Here is a 19,732-nt window from a genome sequence, read left to right as displayed (position 1 = left end):
TTTCGGCTTTTCCCTTCAGGGGTCGCCACAGCGAATCATCTCTCTCCACCTATCCCTATATTCTGCATCCTCAACACTTGCACCCACTAGCTTCAAATCCTCATTAATTACATCCATATACCTCCTCTTTGGCCTTCCTCTTTGCCTCCTGCCTGGCAGCTCCATGTCCAACATTCTCCTACCAATATACATACTCTCCCTCCTCTGATACATGTCCAAACCATCTTAATCTGGCCTCCCTAACTTTGTCCCCCAAAACGTCCAACATGAGCTGTCCCTGTGATGTACTCGTTCCTAATCTTGTCCAATCTTAATTTGCAAAAAAAAAAAAAAGCCACATAATATTCAGGTAAACCAATTCCACTGTAAAATCTTACAAGGATTGGAATTGTAAAATTAATATAATAACTATAGTATTAGATTTAGGTAATAAAACCATGTGTGGTAAGGTGTAAGGGCTCCGTCGCAGTGTTGGTGCTTGAACTCATTCACGGCTTTGAAAATACGCTCAAAAAAATCTCGTTGAATGTGTGAAAACAATGTAACTCAATTCACTCACACAAAAACGATGTATGCATTTGAATGAAGCTTTTTTTCTCAATGTTGTTAACAATTTCCATCAGGCGTCATTGATGTCGCGCTTTTTCTGTCTGAACGTATGTTGCCGTTATGTTGTATCCTATGAAGTGCACATATAAGAATAGGAAGCCATGAGTGTTTTGTCCTCGGATAAAGATAAAGTGATATAAGATAGGATCTCTTGTTGGTGTTACAGTATTGAGTACAGTTCAGATACAGGTTTAACACAAGCTGTATAAAATATACTAATCAGCATTCATTGACAAATTGGTTTGATTAGCATGCGATGTGCTAGCTTAACTGGCAGTTACAATTTGTAGTGCTAAGTTTGATGCTTATACATCTTGCACCTTGTGTCTGATGATTGTGTAGTTATAACAGTACATACTGTATACATACCGTATTATCAAAGGGAAACCTTTTAGTTCTTTAAAATCTAGCAAAAGCCTGGAAGAACAAAATAATGTGGGGGGAACAGCTGAATGTCTCTCTCTCTCTCTCTCTCTCTCTCTCTCTCTCTCTCTCTCTCTCTCTCTCTCTCTCTCTCTCTCTCTCTCTCTCTCTCTCTCCCTCTCCCTCTCTCTGTCTCGCTCTCTCTCTCTCTCTCGCTCTCTTTCTCTCTCTCTCTCGCGCTCTCTCTCTCTCTCTCTCTCTCTCTCTCTCTCTCTCTCACACACACACACACACACACACACACACACACACACACACACACACACACATACACACACAAATGGTGTCCTTCTAGTAGCTAGTTGAGCATGTATATTTAAGAATCTCTGAATAAGTGATTGTGATGTTTTTTTATATAGATTCAGAGCTCAGTAGCTGTATAGTAATGCACGATGCCATAGCTTTATGTTTAAAGATCCATAATTCCTCACTTCGCAACATAAAAAATGCACATTTAATTCTAACAAAGTGAAATAAATGATTTGTTCATTTAGCAGACACCCTTATCCAGAGTGACTTACATTTTTTATATCAATTTATACAACTGAGCAATTGAGGGTTAAGGGCCTTGCTCAGGGGCCCAGCAGTGGCAGCTTGTTAGACATGGGATATGAACTCACCTTTCGATCAGTAGTCCAACACCTTAACCAGTGGGCTACCACATCCATCCCTAAGATTTCTACCAATGAACCACCAATGAGCTCCAACCAGCTCAGTCTGGAGAATGTTTAGTTTGATGGGGTTTTTTTTTTTAGGTTTTTTTTTTTTTTTTTACAGTATTTGTAGTATTGATCTTTTATTTTTTATCTTACGTTTCAGTTTTATTTATGGATCAGTCCATCAGAATGCTTATTTTATGCAGCTGGTTACAGTACAGGCTGGAAACCCTACCATCTGCCTATATGCATATAATTTTAATTTAAAAAAAAAACCTTTAGTGCTTCTATTTTGGTCTCTATTTGCAATTCTCTTTGAAACGTAAGCTCAAAGTGAACTGTCTCATCTCGAGTGTAACCCTCTTTTCTTGTTATACCTCCCCCTCCTCCTTCCTCCTCCCCTCACAGTTCTGAGCTACAAGACACAGTTATATGATAAATATTTCAGAAGGAAACATTACTCTTCTAACACTGACAGCTGAGAGAATCTAATCTGAGCTGTTAGAACGAAGCATGATAAAACTCTGCGTCATACCGAAGGTGTCGATTCCTGTTACTTTTCTTTTTCAAGATCAACATGGGACCAAACTGATTCATTTAAATGATTTGAATCAAGAGTCAAATGAAATATTATTATTTTGAATCAGTTCCGAATAGTTAAATTTTATTTGAATAACACTGTCACTGTCAAAGCAGCGAATAGAAAAAAATCTGAATAAATTGACAAAAAAGTTTTGCATTTTAATTTATATTTATCCCAAATGAGCAAGAGGCAAGGGTAGTGAGGAAAAACTCCCTGAGATGATATAAGGAAGACACCTTGAAAGGAACCAGAATGAAAAGGGAACCTCATCATATTTTCTGATTTCATTATAAATTCATTATAAATTCATTAAAAATAAATTCCTTCCTGCTGAAGCCATCGAATGTTCAGAGATGGAGACCTGAGCTCAAAACCTGACCGCAGTTCAAAGCCAACGCCATGGTCTTCAGGTGGTACTATCCATACTGATCACATGTATCTCTAGATAGTCCACATGAGGCCATTCTTAACATCTAACAGTGTTTTGCCTCCAAGGGATTGGAGGAGCAGAAGCGGTCAGAAAAAAACTCAGGAGCTTGAGTAGCTCAACAGAGAAAGAGAAATAGATGGAGAAAGATAGCGAGTGAGAATGTACAGAATATTAATAGAAGTATTAGTAAAAATCCTCTGCAATCTTCTCCCTTCGTCAGAGAATATGGTACTTCACAGTTTATATGGTTTAACAAATTACTGATAATGTGGTTTAATAAACAATATCTTAAACATGCTTCTTCATTGCACACTAAGATAAAACAAGCACTTCATTGTCTATAGGGCTGTGGCCTTTTCTGTGTTAGGTGAAAGAAACACAACAAAGTGTAGAGCTCTAGGTAGTGTTGGTAGGAAATTTGTTGGGAAAAGAAAAGCACTCAAGGCAGAACAGAAAGAGATTGCTGCACATACTTGTAAGTGTACAGCAATAAACCGCTTGTTCTAAAAGAAGCAGCTCGCAGAAACAGGTCGCTCGTCTGTCTGCCATCGAGGCCAATTCAACTGTAATTCAGCCAGCTTAGACAGTAGCTCAGATGGGAGTTTTCTATTCATTCATACATAAATTCCCTGCCAAGTCATCAAGGAAATAACTAATCTTCTGCCAGATCGGATCTTCTCGGGTGGCTGGAGTCGATTAATATTCAAATGATATTAAATATGCCAGGGCTTTTCAGTTAGTGGACCACTGCTCTATCTAACATACAAGCCAGTCAGAAAACAAACAGAATGTCTTTGTGAAATGATAAAAAAGAAAGGCCATATATCCGCAGGATGCGTTTTATTTTGGTCGGTGCTGCTGCTGAACCAGAGTCTATCCCAGGAACACAGGGTATGAGATGCACATACAGGGCACAAACATTCATACGCTCGCTCATACTACAAGGCTATTTAGTGTATGCAATCCATCTTCCTGCATGTTTTTGTTAACAATAGGAGTACACAAAAGAAGGAAAAGGGAATTAAATTCATAGAGACCAGACAAGCTAACAAGCTATACAGAATGCTGGATCTTTCACATGAGCAAAACATCACATCTTTTTTTAATGAATATAGCAAGGTATCAAAATCAGGGTAGTGTCTATGCAAATAAATTCATTTTGCATCCACTGAGTGATATACTAAAGCTGGAGGTCACGTCACATTGAGCACAGTGATTGTGTTCATAAATTGTGTCAATTTACATATTCGTACATTCGTTCATGACAATAAAGCTTTTTTTTTTTTTTTTAACTCTCATGTCCTTAATCAGCGTCGTGCTAGTAGAAAAATTTCAAATGCAGTTTATATTACTTGGAATCTCTCTGAGATACGAATTGGACATGAAAGCTCATAGAAAACAATGAAAGCTTATTCTTGCTTCATTATTCTTCATAAATTACAAGCAACAAGCTAAATGTATTTTTTCATCAAACATGGTGTGCATAACCAAAACGTTTGGGCTGTTATATGGTTGATCCAACTCCTGGCAAATGTTTCAACTGTTTCTGATCCTGTCTGTTATAGTGCTTAAATATATTTTTAACACCTTTTTGGAATATTTTTGTATTTGTTTTTTGATGTCCATTACCCGATTTGTGTAAATCAACAACCAGCAGTCTATTTCATGTTAATAGCTTTTTGGTTGTGTAACTTTATACAGTATATATAATATCGTATAGGAGGCACCATATGCATATGCAGGGATCAAACCCAGACCTCTGCAGTAGTCTTGATCACCCTTACCACTCAAACATGAGAATGACTGACAAACACAGAGACAACAATGTAAATGGAAAACGGGTAAAAAAAAAAAAGGTGGGAAAACGAAACAATGGTTAGGGGTGTGGCACAACACACATGGGGAACATGATGACAAAGCAGGTTATGATAAAACATGGAACAGTCCCAGTAACTCCTGACATTTATACAGTTCCCCAGGGTGAAAAGACGCATATAAAAGAATTTTGTATTGTGTTTGTCTTGAAAGTATGGGCAAACCGATTTAAAACGTGTATCCATGTAAAAAATTCATAAAGAGAGATAGACAAGAAGTCAAAACAAAAAAGAAAATTCTTATGGGCGTCAATAATTTTATCACATTTTTTTAAATGTACTTTTTACATTTTATAAAGTTTTATAAAGTTTTAAAAAGAGTGCCATTGTCACAGACCAAAATAAAATATCTATTGTTTGACCTGAAAAGCTGAATTATTGTGTTTAGATTTTTGTTTATTATTGAATTTTCATTTTTATTATTTCAAATTTTTATGAAGGTAGCTAATAATTCTAGACGGATCTACGTGCAGTTATTTTAAAACCACTTGTCAGCACAGACAGAGTCCGAACGTGTTATTTCAGTACTTTAATGCTCATTGCATTTTTTCTCTTTTTTTGCTAATCTTTCGTTGTTCTCTCTGCTTCTGATTTAGACTTCTGTGAACAGAAAGCAAGTGGAGAATGTTGCAAAGAAAAAATTGGATAGCCTGATGAAGGAGTCGAAGATCCGTGACCGCGAGGATCCAGACAGCTTCACGATAGCAGCTCTGCCTCCCTCAGCGAAGCAGGATGAAAAGACATCCATGAAGGTGAGGAAGATTCCTCTTCACCTGGCCTTTATTCTACTTTTCCTTTCAAGGCTGTTTGTGCTTCTGTAATACTTTGAGCACCTCTAAAGCTCTGTGCTGCCATTAAAAAGCCATATCCTCCCTAAACATTACAAGAGATTACACAAAATAACATTCAAGCTAGAACAAGGAGCTCTTTGTTGTCTCCCCTGGGAATTTTCTGACCCCAAGCCAGTATGTTTTGGCCTTTCTCCAGGAGATCAGAGGCTACCTTCCTCTGCCAGAGGAGATAATTACTGTACTACTGCCCAAACATGTTGTAGTGGGATTAACAATCCTAAATTCACCCAGTGGTTCAGGCAGTTTGCTGTGCTTTCGGTTTCCATGATGTAAGGATGCAGAGGCAGTTAACAAAAGGATGTAGCATATCATTTTTCATTGCCGTCATCTGTGATATACACGGATCTCCTATTCCTGTTATCGCTCGTCCGAAACATCCCAGGATCGATGTTTTGTGCATGCTGAGATGCTTTTCTGCTTATCATGGTTGTAAAGAGTAATTATTTAATTATTTGATAATCTGTGTCTTTTTCCGTTGACCTCTCTTATCAAAAAGGCATTTCCACCCACAGAATCTGGCACAAATATCCACGCTTGCAACAATTAAAATCAATCACACTTTTCTTCATTCTGATGTTGGGTGGAAAAATAAACGGAATCTCTTCTCTTCCTAATGATTTTATAGGCTGCACTGCAGTCACGTGATTGGCTGATTAGATAGCTGCATAAATGTGCACGTGAATAGGTGATCCTGATAAAGCCGAAAGTGAGTTTCATAGCACTTTAGAATGTCTGAAGGGGAACTAAAGAGTTCTGCAGCTATATGGTACTGTATATATTCCATAACACATTCAGTTTAAAAAATCGTATTTAGAATGTTCTTTTAAAACGCGCATACAAAGTACCTTAGCCATAGTTATCATGTTGTATGAGCAGGGTCTGGAGTTCTACTATATCGACAACCTTCTTATCACCTTCTTCATTATTCACAGCCCAACCCATCAATAGCTAATACTCAGCTAATATCAAATATGCAAATGATTGTTAAATTAACATTTTTTTATTACTTTCATTAAAAACTGATTACAACTGAGAAGGAAACGGTTTTGCTCAAAGACCCAAAAGATTTAGCTTGGCAGTGCTGGGATTCCAAGCCAGTAATCAATCATTACCTCAAAACCTTTATATATAACATTTATATTTACAGGTTTGGCGTTTGGTAGACGCCTTTATCCAGAGCAACTTACAGAAGTACTTTTGAAAGCTGTGCCCTACTGTTGGTGTGAGAACAAAGAAGAGCCTTGAAACATACCTTCCTTGATACATGCCTTATCCACTGAGCCATCAGATAATGAAGAAGATATTTTAAATGTATGCAAATTGTACATTATCATCAGTGGATGAGAGACAGATAAGCTCACCAACCACTTTATTAAGAACACCTGTACAACGGCTCATTCATGCAGGGAGGAGCAGAACAATGCATAACGTTAGATACAAGTACAATTAGACGCAAAATTAGATGTTAACTGTTAAACGACACTTAATGTTCACATTGACCAGAAATTTAGTGAGTCTGTGACTTGGTTGATATCCCCAGAAAGGCTATTGCTGAGTTTCTCACAACAGTCTCTAAAGTCTACACAGAATGGTACACAAGACAAACAAGAATAAAACATTCAGCAAGCCTCAGCTCTGTAGATGGAAACACCTTATTAATCAGAAAGGTCAGAGGAGAATGGTTTTAGCTGGTTCGAGCTGACAGCAAGGATGGAATTTTTACAACCATGGTGAGCAAACGAACATTTCAGGAAACACAACATGTCAGGACCTTGAGGTAGATGGGCTTTGAGTCGTGTCAGCCTAAATCGGGGCGGATACCTGGTCAGTTGACAGCTACTTCATGAGATCGATAGGATAGACTGCAATAAAAACCTGTAACAACATTAACTGGCTCATGTCGTAAAAATGTTCTCGGTTCCTTGATGAAAACACTCTGGACAGATTTAGGGTTCTTGCAAATTTTGTGGGTTTAAACTTGCATGTATGGTCCTCATCCTCAAACCTGCAGCAGCTTAGAGTTAGCATAAAACCTCATTTTCATCAAAGTCACTAAGCAGTATACTTGCACTGTAGTCTTTCCTTTCTAGGCACCTGGTTTGAACTTTTGGTTCTCTCTCTCTCTCTCTCTCTTTCTCTCTCTCTCTCTCTCTCTCACACACACACACACACACACACACACACACACACACACACACACACACACACACACACCCTCTCTCTCTCTCTCTCTCTCTCTCTCTCTCTCTCTCTCTCTCTCTCTCTCTCGTCTTCTACTTTTTCTTTGGTCTAACTTCTTAACATAAAACCTCAGTAATTAAATGTAATGGATTCTCTAACCATTCTGAATGTGTGTTTTCACTGATGACTTCCCATCCTTCAGGTTAATGAGTCAGCCTTATTTAGATTGTCATCCAGCGTCACAGCACAGTACAGTACCTCACCTCCACCCAATGCAGTTTTACCTGCTGACTGGAAGTTTAAGTGTGAAGTTTGCAGAATGCTTCTGCCACCTTAAGGCTGAAGGGTTTACTACAAAATAAAAAATATAACAGAATGTTCCACAAAAACCTCACGCACTACTTAACTTCCAGAAAATCTGTCTAGTCGTGTTGTATCAGAAAAAAAAACCCTCTGTGTTAAACTTTCACCTGTGAAATGTGATTAAAATTCTAATAACCACATTTTATACTGTGTACACAATATTAACCTAATTATTTATTATTTACAGTATCTACTGTAGATAACTGTCATTTATTTAGATAATACAGAAATTATTAGCCATATGTTTCATAAAAAAAAGATAATACACTTTATTTACATAATACTGACATTATGGTTTATTTTCTTTAGGTCATAAGTAATAATACACTTAATTTTATTTTTACATAATACTCATTTCATGGGGTATTATATATGTTGCTAGAGCGACAATTTTTAAAGGAACAGTGTTTGTTTCCAGGGGAAAGGAGACGAAACAACCGACACAGGAGACGAGTCCAGCCCCAGCACCAATAAACGTCTAGCCCGGTCTTTCATGGGCAGCTTCTCCAGGCGTAAGGTTAGTGAAGATGGACAAACAAACACTACCAGAGATTCGCTAGCCATGGTGCTGAAACACTAAAGCCATTAGTGCAAGGGTGGCCAACCCGCATGCGGCTCTTTGCTCGGTTTCATGCGGCTCTTACGTTCATATCGAAGTCTTTTTATTGTGCGTGTTCGCTTCGCTTGAGTTCAATACGGTATTTTCGTCAAACGCGCATGTGAATGGGATGAAAATACCTCAAAGTTTCCCAGTAGGAGCAAGATCATTTGAGTAAACAATTTGTGTCAAGTTCGCTCTTAAAATGGCAGGGGGAAAAGGTGATGTTCATTTGTGCCTATGTGTATGATGTGGCTCTTTGCGGTAACACAGTAAAAAATGTGGCTCTTGGTCTCTGACTGGTTGGTCACCCTTGCGTTAGTGGTTCATTTATTGTATTGTCTAAAGCCGTTAGTGGTTTATTTGTTGTATTGTCTAAAGCCATTAGTGGTTTATTTATTGCATTGCAGAAGAAGACGAGCAAACTGAAAAAGACATCCAGTTTTGAGGACACAGACACGGACCAGGAGAGTTCAAGCAGTGCGTCAAAAGTCCCATTACATCACAGCAGGTAGGACTGAGGTCCTTTGTGTGTGTGTGTGTGTGTGTGTGTGTGTGTGTGTGTGTGTGTGTGTGTGTTCTAATTTGTGATGTTTCTCTCAGAAGGAAGAAAACCATGAAGTTGTCCAGGGCTCTGTCTGATTTAGTGAAATACACAAAGTCTGTGGCAATGCAGGATCTTGAGACACAAGGTACACAAGGCAGGAAAACACAACCTTTTTTGGAAGTTGTCCTTTATTACTGGTGACTTCTTGTGTTTTATTATAAATGTTTGTAAAACGTTAGCTCATATTCATATAACTGCATACACATGCAGTACATGGCACACATGTACTTGCCTTTTTTTTATTATTTGATCAAAAACTCTATAGTTGTTTAGCTCATGAAAATGTATTAATACTTTTGACATGTTGTGGTATCAGGAAGCAGCAGCTGGCTGGTATCATCTCTAAGCGAGACCAAGGCTCACCAGCTAATGCAGCAGAAGCCAGCCCAGTTTGTGCGCTTTAACCAGCGGCAACTGTCGCGTATTTATCCTTCGTCCTACCGCGTGGACTCAAGCAACTTCAACCCGCAACCATTCTGGAATGCCGGATCTCACCTGGGTACGCAGTTCAAATTTCACCCTTTATACAGCTGAAAATGTACCTTTAAATTATTTGCAGCTAACAAAAGCAGAAGAAATCCTGTATATAATTAAGAAAGATAAAAAAAAAATTGAAAAGTAACAACATTGACAGAACTTGAAAGACTCCTGAGACCCAAGGAATAAAGTGTCAATAAAGTGTTTTTGCTTTGTGTGATGTCCTAGCTATTTTGGGCAAATAAATAAATAAAAATTATTTTAACATTTCCAAACAATTTGATGGGTCCTCATGAATCTATTGAACGTGCAGCCTGATTAAGTATTTGTCGAATCTAAACATCCCAGATTTACATTTAAAAAAATTCACAACCTATCAGCAAACACAAAAAAAAAGGCTGCCAGGAGTGACTCACAAAAGCGATGTAGTGACGAGAGATCATCTGGCGACAATCTAGCATGAACAGCGTTCTTAAATAGCGCTGCCGAGTATAAAAGTCATGCGACAGGGAATGAGAGTGCAGGAGCCGACGGACAGTAAATGCAGGGCCGCCATCAATGACCCGGGCGGGAGGAGGGGGTCAGGTGGAGGGAACCAGTGCACAGGCCTGGACAGGTTTCAGCCTGGAAACGTGAAAGGTGGGGTGGATGCGCAACACTATGTGCAGCTTGAGCTGGACCGCAGCTGGATTGATAACCTTAGATATAGGGAACGGTCCAACGAAACGGGGAGCCAGCTTCCTGCCTGCTATCTTCAACGGGAGGTCTTTGGTGGAAAGCCACACCTGTTGCCCGACACGGTAAGGCGGAGCGGGGCGGCCTCTGCGGTTGGCCCAGTGAGCATAGCTCTGGGAAGATCTCAGCAAGGCGAGACGGGCTCTTCTCCAGACTTGACGACAGCGTCTCACGAGGGCCAAGGCCGAGGGAACCGAGGCTTCTAGCTCCTGTGTGGAGAATAATGGGGGTTGATGGCCATAGGCAGCCTGAAAAGGGGACAGACCCATGGCAGCAGTTGGCAGAGAGTTATGGGCATACTCGACCCAAACAAGGTTGGAGGCCCAAGACAAATGATCCTCGGCACAGAGGAGGCGGAGACCCGTCTCCAGCTCCTGGTTGGGCCGTTCCGTCTGCCCATTGGACTGGGGGTGAAACCCAGAGGTGAGGCTAATGGAGACGCCCAAGAGCTGGCAGAATTCCTTCCAAAAATTGGAGGTAAACTGGGGTCCTCTGTCAGAGACTATGTTCCGGGGAATGCCGTGGAGCCGGAAAACGTGTTGGAGGAGGAGCAACGCCGTTTCCTTGGCTGAAGGGAGTTTTGGTCAGGGTCCGAGGGAAACCGGGGTGACAGAAAAGCTGAGAGTTGTGACACCACTGAAGAACTTGGGAACAGAGCTGGTCAGGGACAAAGTTTGCCTTCAGGACAGTGGGTAGGAACCAGCAGGTTAGACATGGCTTGCTGAACCCTTCTCTCTATCCCGAGTCGAAGCGCCCAAACACTGTCAGAGGGGGGAAGAATGTGTTCAGCGACGGCCTCGACGGGATCGGGGGAAAACTGACGAGAGAGAGCATCTGGCTTCCCGTTCTTCATTCCCAGCCGATAAGACAGACCAGAAACGGTACTTCCGAACCCTCCAACCAGTGCCGCCATTCCTCCAGGGCGATTTTGACTGACAGTAGCTCACGTTCGCCGATAGTGTAGTTACGTTCAGACGAGGAGAGACGGCGTGAAAAGAAAGCACCCGGGTGAAGTTTATTGTCCTTGACGTCCCTTTGAGACAAAACGGCCCCAACTCCGGTATCAGATGCATCAACTTCAACCATAAATTGTCGCATGGAATCCGGCAAGGAGAGGATGGGGGCAGAGGTAAAAAGCTGCTTCAGCTTCTTGAAGGCTTGCTCAGCTTGAGGCCCCCAAGAATAAGGCTGAAGTGGAGAAGTGAGCTTGTGCAAGGGTGCAGCAACCGAGCTGTAGCCCTGGATGAATTGCCGATAGAAATTAGCGAATCCCAAGAACTGCTGGAGCTGCTTACGTGTTCCAGGGCAGGGCCAGTCCCTAACAGCCTTGATTCTGTCAGGATCCATCCGAACACTCCCTGCAGCCAGAATGAAGCCCAAGAAGGTGGTTTTCGTGACATGGAAATCACATGTCTCTGCCTTCACATATAACTGGTTCTGCAAAAGCCTCTGGAGCACTGCACGGACGTGACGGGTGTGTTCCTCAGGTGTGCGGGAGAAAATGAGGATGTCGTCCAGGTAAACAAACACAAATAGGTTTAACATGTCCTGTAAAACGTCGTTAACCAGTGCTTGGAATACTGCTGGGGTATTAGTGAGACCAAACGGCATCACCCGGTACTCGTAATGACCAGTGGGAGTGTTGAATGCGGTCTTCCATTCGTTGCCCTCACGGATGCAGACTAGGTGATAGGCGTTCCGAAAGGTCCAGCTTGGAGAAAATGGTGGCCCCATGGAGGAGCTCAAAAGCAGAGGCCATGAGAGGCAACGGGTAGCGATTCTTAATGGTGATGGCATTAAGACCCCGACAGTCGATACAGGGACGTAGAGTCCCATCCTTCTTCTCCACAAAGAAAAAACCTGGGGATGAAGACGGGCGAATAATGCCTGACTCCAAGGACTCCTGTATATACTGGGTCATGGCTTCCCTTTCAGGCTTGGATAGGTGGTACAGGCACCCCGAGGGGGGGGCAGTGCCTGGCAGGAGGTCGATAGCACAGACATAAGGTCTGTGCAGTGGTAGGGAAGTGGCACGAGCTCTACTGAACACTTGTCCCAGATCATGGTATTCAGCAGGCACCAAAGAGATTGGAGGGCAGGTCCTCCTTGACTGATAACGAGCGGGGTGTCAAGGTGGTCAGGCAATGAGCCTGGCAGTAGATCCCCTAACCAAGGACCCGGTCGCTGGACCAATCCAGGTGAGGGTTATGTTTCTGCAGCCAAGGTAATCCAAAGTCAGCTCCAGAGTCAACGAAGACCGCTAGATCATGTTCTTGGCTCTTGATCTGGAAACGGGCTCGGAGAAGTGGCTTGGGGGAGGCTAGACACCAGAGGCTCGCCGCGGGCTCCTCCTTCAACGGCGAGCCATGTCTTTTGCTGGACATGCGAAGGCAAAGTGTCCTGCCTTGCCACAGTAAAGACAGAGGTCGTGGGCCCGGCACCGCTCCTTCTCTGCTGCGGACAGGAGACGCCATCCTATCTCCATGGGCTGGGGAGGTGGAGGCAAGTGCGATCTGTTAAGACTCCGAGCGGGGCTTGACATATGGGTTTCTGGGAGGCCCATATGACCTGTCTGGTTCGACAGGGGGCTTCGCATACTGGGTTCTGGGAGGCCAGGAACGGGTTGGGCGTCCCTCTTCTCTTCGTTCCTGGATACGGCGATCGATCCTGGTTGCCAGACAAACCAGGTCATCAAGCTCGTGGGGGAGTTCTCGGGCCGCGAGTTCATCCTTCACCTGGGGAGACAAGCCGCGGTAGAATGCGTCGTAGATCGCTATGGGGTTCCAGCCACTGTCCCCAGCTGCCATGCACAAATCCACAGCATACTCAGCCACTGAGTGGGACCCCTGAGATGATTTGAACAAGGCTCGCGTGGCGGGTTGTGGGGGCTGGGCAGGTGGATCTCGTAAAAGGCGAGGAGGCCTGAGTCGTGGTGAGCATGCTCATGAGCCGAATGAGCTCACTGGTGGATGCGGCTATCTCTTTGAGTTGGCGCTCGTGCGCAGCGGAGGATTTGGACAAGGAGTTGAGCTGGAACTGCATCTCCGGAGATCCTGCTGGGTTCATTATTGGCCAGATGATACTATCAGCAAACAGATGAGGGTGCTGGGAAGGAGAACCTAAACACAGGCCAGGGTCCAAAAAAGAGAATTTATTAAAATAAATGATAGCAATAAATGTCTATATATAAATGCGCAGAGGATGTAGCCGGGCAAAGTCTTGGGCTTTACCTCCTACAGAACGCAGCGGCAGTGGGACTCGTCTGACGCCACAGGCGTAACAGTCTCGAAACTGGAAGTTCGATTGATGAGAAATAAAGTAATCCACACGGGGGGGAGTAATCCAAGCATGGGTAAAAAATAATCCAAACAGAATAAGGAAGTAATCCACACAGGAAAAGGGTAATCCTAATAGTCAATAACCGGAGCGCAAAAAAACGGGAAAAAAACGGCAGCAGAGAATGAAAAAAAACTCACGTAAGGAATCCCGGGGGAAAAAAGTAATCCGAGACGGGAAAATCCACACGGAATACAAACAGCGAGGCACAGATAACACTCGGACCGGAGGCTGGCAGGAGTGACTCACAAAAGCGACGTAGTGACGAGAGATCATCTGGCGACAATCTAGCATGAACGGCGTGCTTAAATAGCGCTGCCGAGTATAAAAGTCATGCGACAGGGAATGACGTCACAAGAGTGCGCCGCGAAGGTGAGCTTCGGAGGAGTGCACTGACACAACCACCGAATCACTTCATGTAGTTTTTCAATTACCATGTCTATGAGCCCCTTTAGTTATCTCCAATATGAAACTCCATGCTACTGTATATAATGCCCTCAAGCAGCATACAATCATTTCTCCTCACCTTAACTGCAAATAACACTTAGATGCTGTCAAGAACTAGATATTACTATCTCCATATCCACTGTCTGCTACTAGATCAGCAGCAGTAATACACCATTAGTGTTGGACTGGAAACTTTTAAAGGACAACAGTGCCAGGAGACATGTCCATGTTTAATCGAGTGAAGGACCAAGAAACATCTGAAGAGGGATATGCAGTGCAGCCTAATGACATTAATCACAAATGATTTTCTTTATTGATCAAACCAGACCTACTGCGACTTGAAAGTTTGTTTACATTTAAAATATACTTGGAGGATTAACATTAATAGCAAACAATGGTTTGTGAAATGGTTGTGTTTGATAGAGGAAGTGATGCAGTCAGGTTGTGGCTGAGTAGAGCTGAAGAAAGGCGTCTGGCTCTAAACTCGTACTTGTTCTTCACATGAAATTGCTCAATATCTAATCAGCAGTTCATCTGTAATGACTATAAACCATGCATTGCTAAGCCCATGCGATTTCCTACAATCAGCAGTTAATTGGCTATATCATGTAGCCAGTAGGTGGTGCCATTAAACGAGTGTTTTATACACTCATTCTAAATAAGGTTTCCCATGACCCTGTTGCTCCCTCTTTCTATCCCTTGGGTTATAAAACTGCTGTACAGGATATTACCTAATACAGATGCATACATATGTCTAAAACCAGCTACATGCTGGTTCTAGTTATAGTCTGTTTATCAACCTACAGTAAATGATATGCAGCATGCTTGTATGAATATAATGCTCATTATTGTAAAGCATGTTGTGTCATTATGTGTGTGTGTGCTCCATTGAGTCACTATAAAATGTATTGCTATATATTAGAGTGATGTTAGTTTAAGGTCTGATGATGTCCGCTTGGAAAACTCAAACTCATGGCCCTTATCCACACACATCCATACATTTGAAGTCATTTTCTAATTACTGGGAAATAAAACTGTCTGATTAATTTGGTGTATGACACAAAGAAATATCTAGAAAGATTTATTGACAGTTCTTTTAGGTGTTTACCACAGTATATAGGAGTCTGATTGCTAGAAAGAGGAGAATGTGGCAAGGGAAGGAACTCCTTATTATTGGAAGAACATCACCTCATCTTATACCATGGGTGTGTTACAGAAACCTATGTAACTGGTTTGAGAAAAGAATTGAGATGAGCTGTACTTTTATTAATACCCCACAGGGGAGATTCATGTTGTCACATCATCGTAAATAAGAGGAATAATATCAGCATAAATCAAGAAAGACTGTTGAAGATTTTTTGACACGTACGCAGTTATATACAGTGTACCAATTGTAACGAAACTAAAACCAGTCACTCTTCCTAGTTTGCATATAAATAAACTACATTTAAGTTTTAAAAGAGAAAGAATGAATGAATAAAAATGATAAGAAACGTAAAGAGGTAATAGAATGTAATATGCAATATTTTACATGCATGATGTGAAATTATCTTACCTGAAGTAATAGTTCACAATGTGCAAATCTTACAGAATGGAAAGATATATTTAACATGCAGGTAAGATTCATATGTAGATGTGCATATGCTACAGTTATATATTTAACTAGACACTCAACTGTTGAGTGTGTGTTTTGTGAGACTCAGTCATTAGAATAGCAAGTCCTGGGTACTGTACGAAAAAGGCCACCAGATGTTTTGAGGCATGTTGCTCAGGGAATCTGTGGCTGAACATCCTCCAAACCCACCTCAGCTCAGCATATTGAGGATGAGAAGGATTATCCATAAAAGCTTTCATCTTCCATCTCATCTTCATCCCTGTCACTGGCTCTACACTGATCAGTTCCATCCCCACCATAGAGCTGGCTTTCCTCACCAGCTCCCCCCCCCCCCCCCCCATGCCACCTCCCCGACACACCACAGCAAAGTAGATAATGCTGGCTGCTACAGCCTTACTGATGGTGTGACTGCTGACAAAAGCAGCAGGATGATTTCTAAATTGTATACAGCTAAATGATCTGGCTAAATTCATCCGCATGCTTCGAAACCCATAATTATGCGCTTCGCAGTGCAGATTGACATTGGAAATGTCACTGCATTTTGAGCTTGTGTTCAATATACAATGTTTTAACTGTGTTTAATAAAATAAAACTTAGTATTTAATATTTTTATTCAGTGATAGACAGCTACGATAACAGTAACTGTTAGCAATAACACTTTTCTCTTCCTAGATTTCGCTGACCTTTTCCTCAGAGCAGTTAATAAGATACAGATGAATCCTAACAAACACTATAAAATACTATCACATAGAGTATAAAGTAATTGGAGCTATAATTATACTCTTTAATTTGTGTGTGTGTGTGTGTGTGTGTGTGTGTGTGTGTGTGTGTGTGTGTGTGTGTGTGTGTGTGTGTGTGTGTGTGTGTCTGTGTGTGTGTAGTGGCACTGAACTACCAGTCAGAGGGCCGAGTTCTTCAGTTAAACAGGGCCAAGTTCAACAGTAATGGCAACTGTGGCTATGTTCTCAAACCCAAGTGCATGTGTGAAGGTAAGATTATTTCCTATAAGCTTATAAGAATTATGGGTGAATTCTATCATAAAGTATGGCATGACTGTGTCATGTCAATAGTGGTTAAAAGTAAGAATATTTTAGTCTTTCATATAAGTATTTCTATATTTACCTATATTTATGTTTTCTGATTTCTATTTCACAACCAAAATGAAACACCATACTTTGCCAGCATTGTTCTGCAGAAAACAAGCATTATGTAATAGATACAGTGAAAGTATTTATATAATCATTTAAAAAGTACACATGAATCAGATCTTCCCCTTGCATGGATCATTGCATTGTATTTCTAGATATTGACATGAAATAAAACCTTGATCTCTTTGCACTTTGAAGAAAAAGTAAAGAACAGATTAGGAAAGTATATAAAAAAAGTTGTCTTATGCTCTTATAAACTTTTTTCCTCAACTCCTTTTCCCTTTTTTAAGGTCCTTTTAATCCAATATTGGAGGATCCATTGCCAGGAGAAACGAGAAAACAGCTAGTGGTGAAGATTATTAGCGGCCAGCAGCTGCCCAAACCAAAAGACTCCATGCTGGGAGACCGAGGCGAGGTGAAAGTTAGACCGAAAATCATCTCAGCTTCATGTCCATGCCTTCTTTTTTAACATTCTACCTTTTTTAATTATTTTCTCCAATTTTTCTTCGAGTTCTACACATTTAACATACATTGTAAAGCATTTTGTGTTTTGTGACTGGAGTCCTTGCTAAAGTGAATTGATGGTTTTATTTAATGTTTTTTTTTTTTTTTTTGGTTGTTTTTTTTTCATTGTTGTTTTTTTTTCAGATCATTGACCCTTTTGTGGAAGTAGAGGTCATTGGCTTGCCAATAGATTGCTGCAAGGAGCAAACCAGAGTCGTGGATGACAACGGTAAGTGACAGCCAACGGGTTTATAATCAGCTCATTAGTTTTATGATGGTTTTAATGGTGCTGTGATTGTGGTGTGAGTGTTGTAGTGCTGTACTGAAGTGCTTACTTGAGGACTAAAAAATTTCAATACATTTTGTCTAAGCAATGCAGAAATTGCAACAGTTCCAAATGCTGTCTTTTTTCTCTCATGTTTAGGGTTCAACCCCATGTGGGAGGAGACCCTGGTTTTCACTGCGCACATGCCAGAAATCACGCTGGTACGCTTCCTGGTTTGGGACCATGACCCCATTGGACAGGACTTCATTGGCCAGAGGACCATCGCATTTAATAGCATGATGCCAGGTATCTTCATTAATTTCTTTACAGTGTGTTCTTACTGTACGTGTTTATTTTTGTGTACTACCTTTGATACGTATTTGACTCGGAATGGTTGTAATTTGATGTGTTGATTTTGTTACACAGGTTACCGGCATGTATATTTAGAAGGGATGGAGGAGGCGTCGATTTTTGTTCATGTGTCTGTGAATGACATCATCGGTAAGGTAGGTACTTAGAGATAAGTGCAGGATCTTGTGAAAAAGGCTAGTGACTGATTTGTATGCTAACCTCTGTCATGACTTATTGCCTTTCTTTCTTTAGTCCTGTGTTCAGATTGCATTCGTGGTATAATGCATGGGTCCTTTATAATGTTTTAGGAGAAATTCTATTACATATTTATTATCAAAACAGTAATAAATTGAGTAAGTAAATATTTGCTTGGTGTTCAAAAAATCCAAACGGTCTTTATTAGTGCTGTAAATGTTTTTTTGTTTTTTAGTTTGTTTTCTTTTGTTTTATTACTTTTTACATAGGTTTTTACGCACAGGTACTGTACATACAGTACTTATGGACCTAATAACAGTTATAAAGTATAGACACAGGTACAGAATAAAGAAATGTTCATTGTTTTTTTTTTTTTTGTTTTTTTGTTAATTTTTTTTTGTACATTCGTAAACAATTGTAACTGTGTGAAATAATGTAATAGTATTTAGTATTAGATTAGAAGACTTGCCCATTGAATCTGTTGATTATTTTGTGCCAGCTTTTATAAATTGTCTCAATTTTGCTCAGAATACAGATGTTTGTCTTTATATAGTTTTTCCTCTCTCTCTCTCTCTCTCTCTCTCTCTCTCTCTCTCTCTCTCTCTCTCTCTCTCTCTCCCTCTCTCTCTCTCTCTCTTTCGATCTCTATGGTATTTCCCTCCCTATCTCTTTATTTCTCCTTCTCTCTCCCTGACTTTCTTTCTTTCTTTCTTTCTTTCTTTCTTTCTTTCTTTCTTTCTTTCTTTCTTTCTTTCTTTCATACGCTCTCCCCCCCTCTCTCTTTGTGCTTTCAGTGCAACCACCTTAGTCCAAAAGCTGTCTTTAAAGGCAGGAATTTGTTAGGAGCCCTGATGCTGTCACTCAAACCTTCAGGTGTAGTGAGACGCAATCAGCACCTTGCATGTGCCACATGACCCCTCCCCTTGCCCTTCCTCCCCTCTCTCGAGCGAGTGACCGAGCCTGTGCCAGCATTCAGCCTTGCCAACTCATGAAAAAAATGAGTTGTGACATAATTGTGACTGCCTTTACCTCGCCAGCATTCTCATTTGACCCCTAAGCAGATCCAATGTCACCATCCGCTGCTGCAGGCATGTCGGGGGGGTTGCATCAGGCACTGCATTCTAGGGGCGACAACGTCTCCTCTTATTTCACTTAACTCAGGAAATTCTCAAGCTGCAATAGGCTCTCAAATGCCTTGTTAGCATTATCTAGGAATTTCATCTGACAGAGCTAAAGGGTATGGCCACATTGTCCCCATATAGCTGTAATCACAGAACAGACATTGGACCATGCTTATTCACTCCCAGTTTTCTTGTTTTGTTTTGACAATGAAGAGCCGGAGGTTGCCAGGTACTCTTTATAATAATCTGTTTTGCCAGATGAGAATTAAGCTATCAATAGTGTGTATCATTGTTGTTAATAGTTAGCACGGTCATGTTCAGATTTTCTTTTTCAAATAAGAAGAACTCAAGAGCTTTTAATCC

General features: G+C 41.2%; 1 protein-coding gene across 5 annotated transcripts in view; it reads left to right on the top strand.

The window, feature by feature from the left end:
- Positions 1-19,732, top strand: part of plch2a (phospholipase C, eta 2a) — a 124,904-nt gene that overhangs the window by 99,623 nt on the left and 5,549 nt on the right. For 4 of the 5 annotated variants that reach the window (XM_027167195.2, XM_027167198.2, XM_027167197.2 and 1 more), the window contains 10 exons: positions 5,172-5,327; positions 8,389-8,487; positions 8,979-9,079; positions 9,172-9,260; positions 9,492-9,674; positions 16,667-16,774; positions 17,224-17,348; positions 17,582-17,666; positions 17,862-18,008; positions 18,129-18,208. In XM_027167195.2, coding sequence (XP_027022996.2) covers positions 5,172-5,327; positions 8,389-8,487; positions 8,979-9,079; positions 9,172-9,260; positions 9,492-9,674; positions 16,667-16,774; positions 17,224-17,348; positions 17,582-17,666; positions 17,862-18,008; positions 18,129-18,208 — 1,173 coding nt within the window. The remainder of the gene's footprint in view (positions 1-5,171; positions 5,328-8,388; positions 8,488-8,978; positions 9,080-9,171; positions 9,261-9,491; positions 9,675-16,666; positions 16,775-17,223; positions 17,349-17,581; positions 17,667-17,861; positions 18,009-18,128; positions 18,209-19,732) is intronic. The other variant, XM_027167196.2, reaches the window with a different exon arrangement.

The sequence above is a fragment of the Tachysurus fulvidraco genome, chromosome 14, assembly GCF_022655615.1.
Source record: "Tachysurus fulvidraco isolate hzauxx_2018 chromosome 14, HZAU_PFXX_2.0, whole genome shotgun sequence".
Classification (NCBI taxonomy): Eukaryota; Metazoa; Chordata; class Actinopteri; order Siluriformes; family Bagridae; genus Tachysurus; species Tachysurus fulvidraco.
The sequence above is the reverse complement of the archived record's forward strand: the minus strand, read 5'-3'. Positions and strand labels throughout refer to the sequence as shown.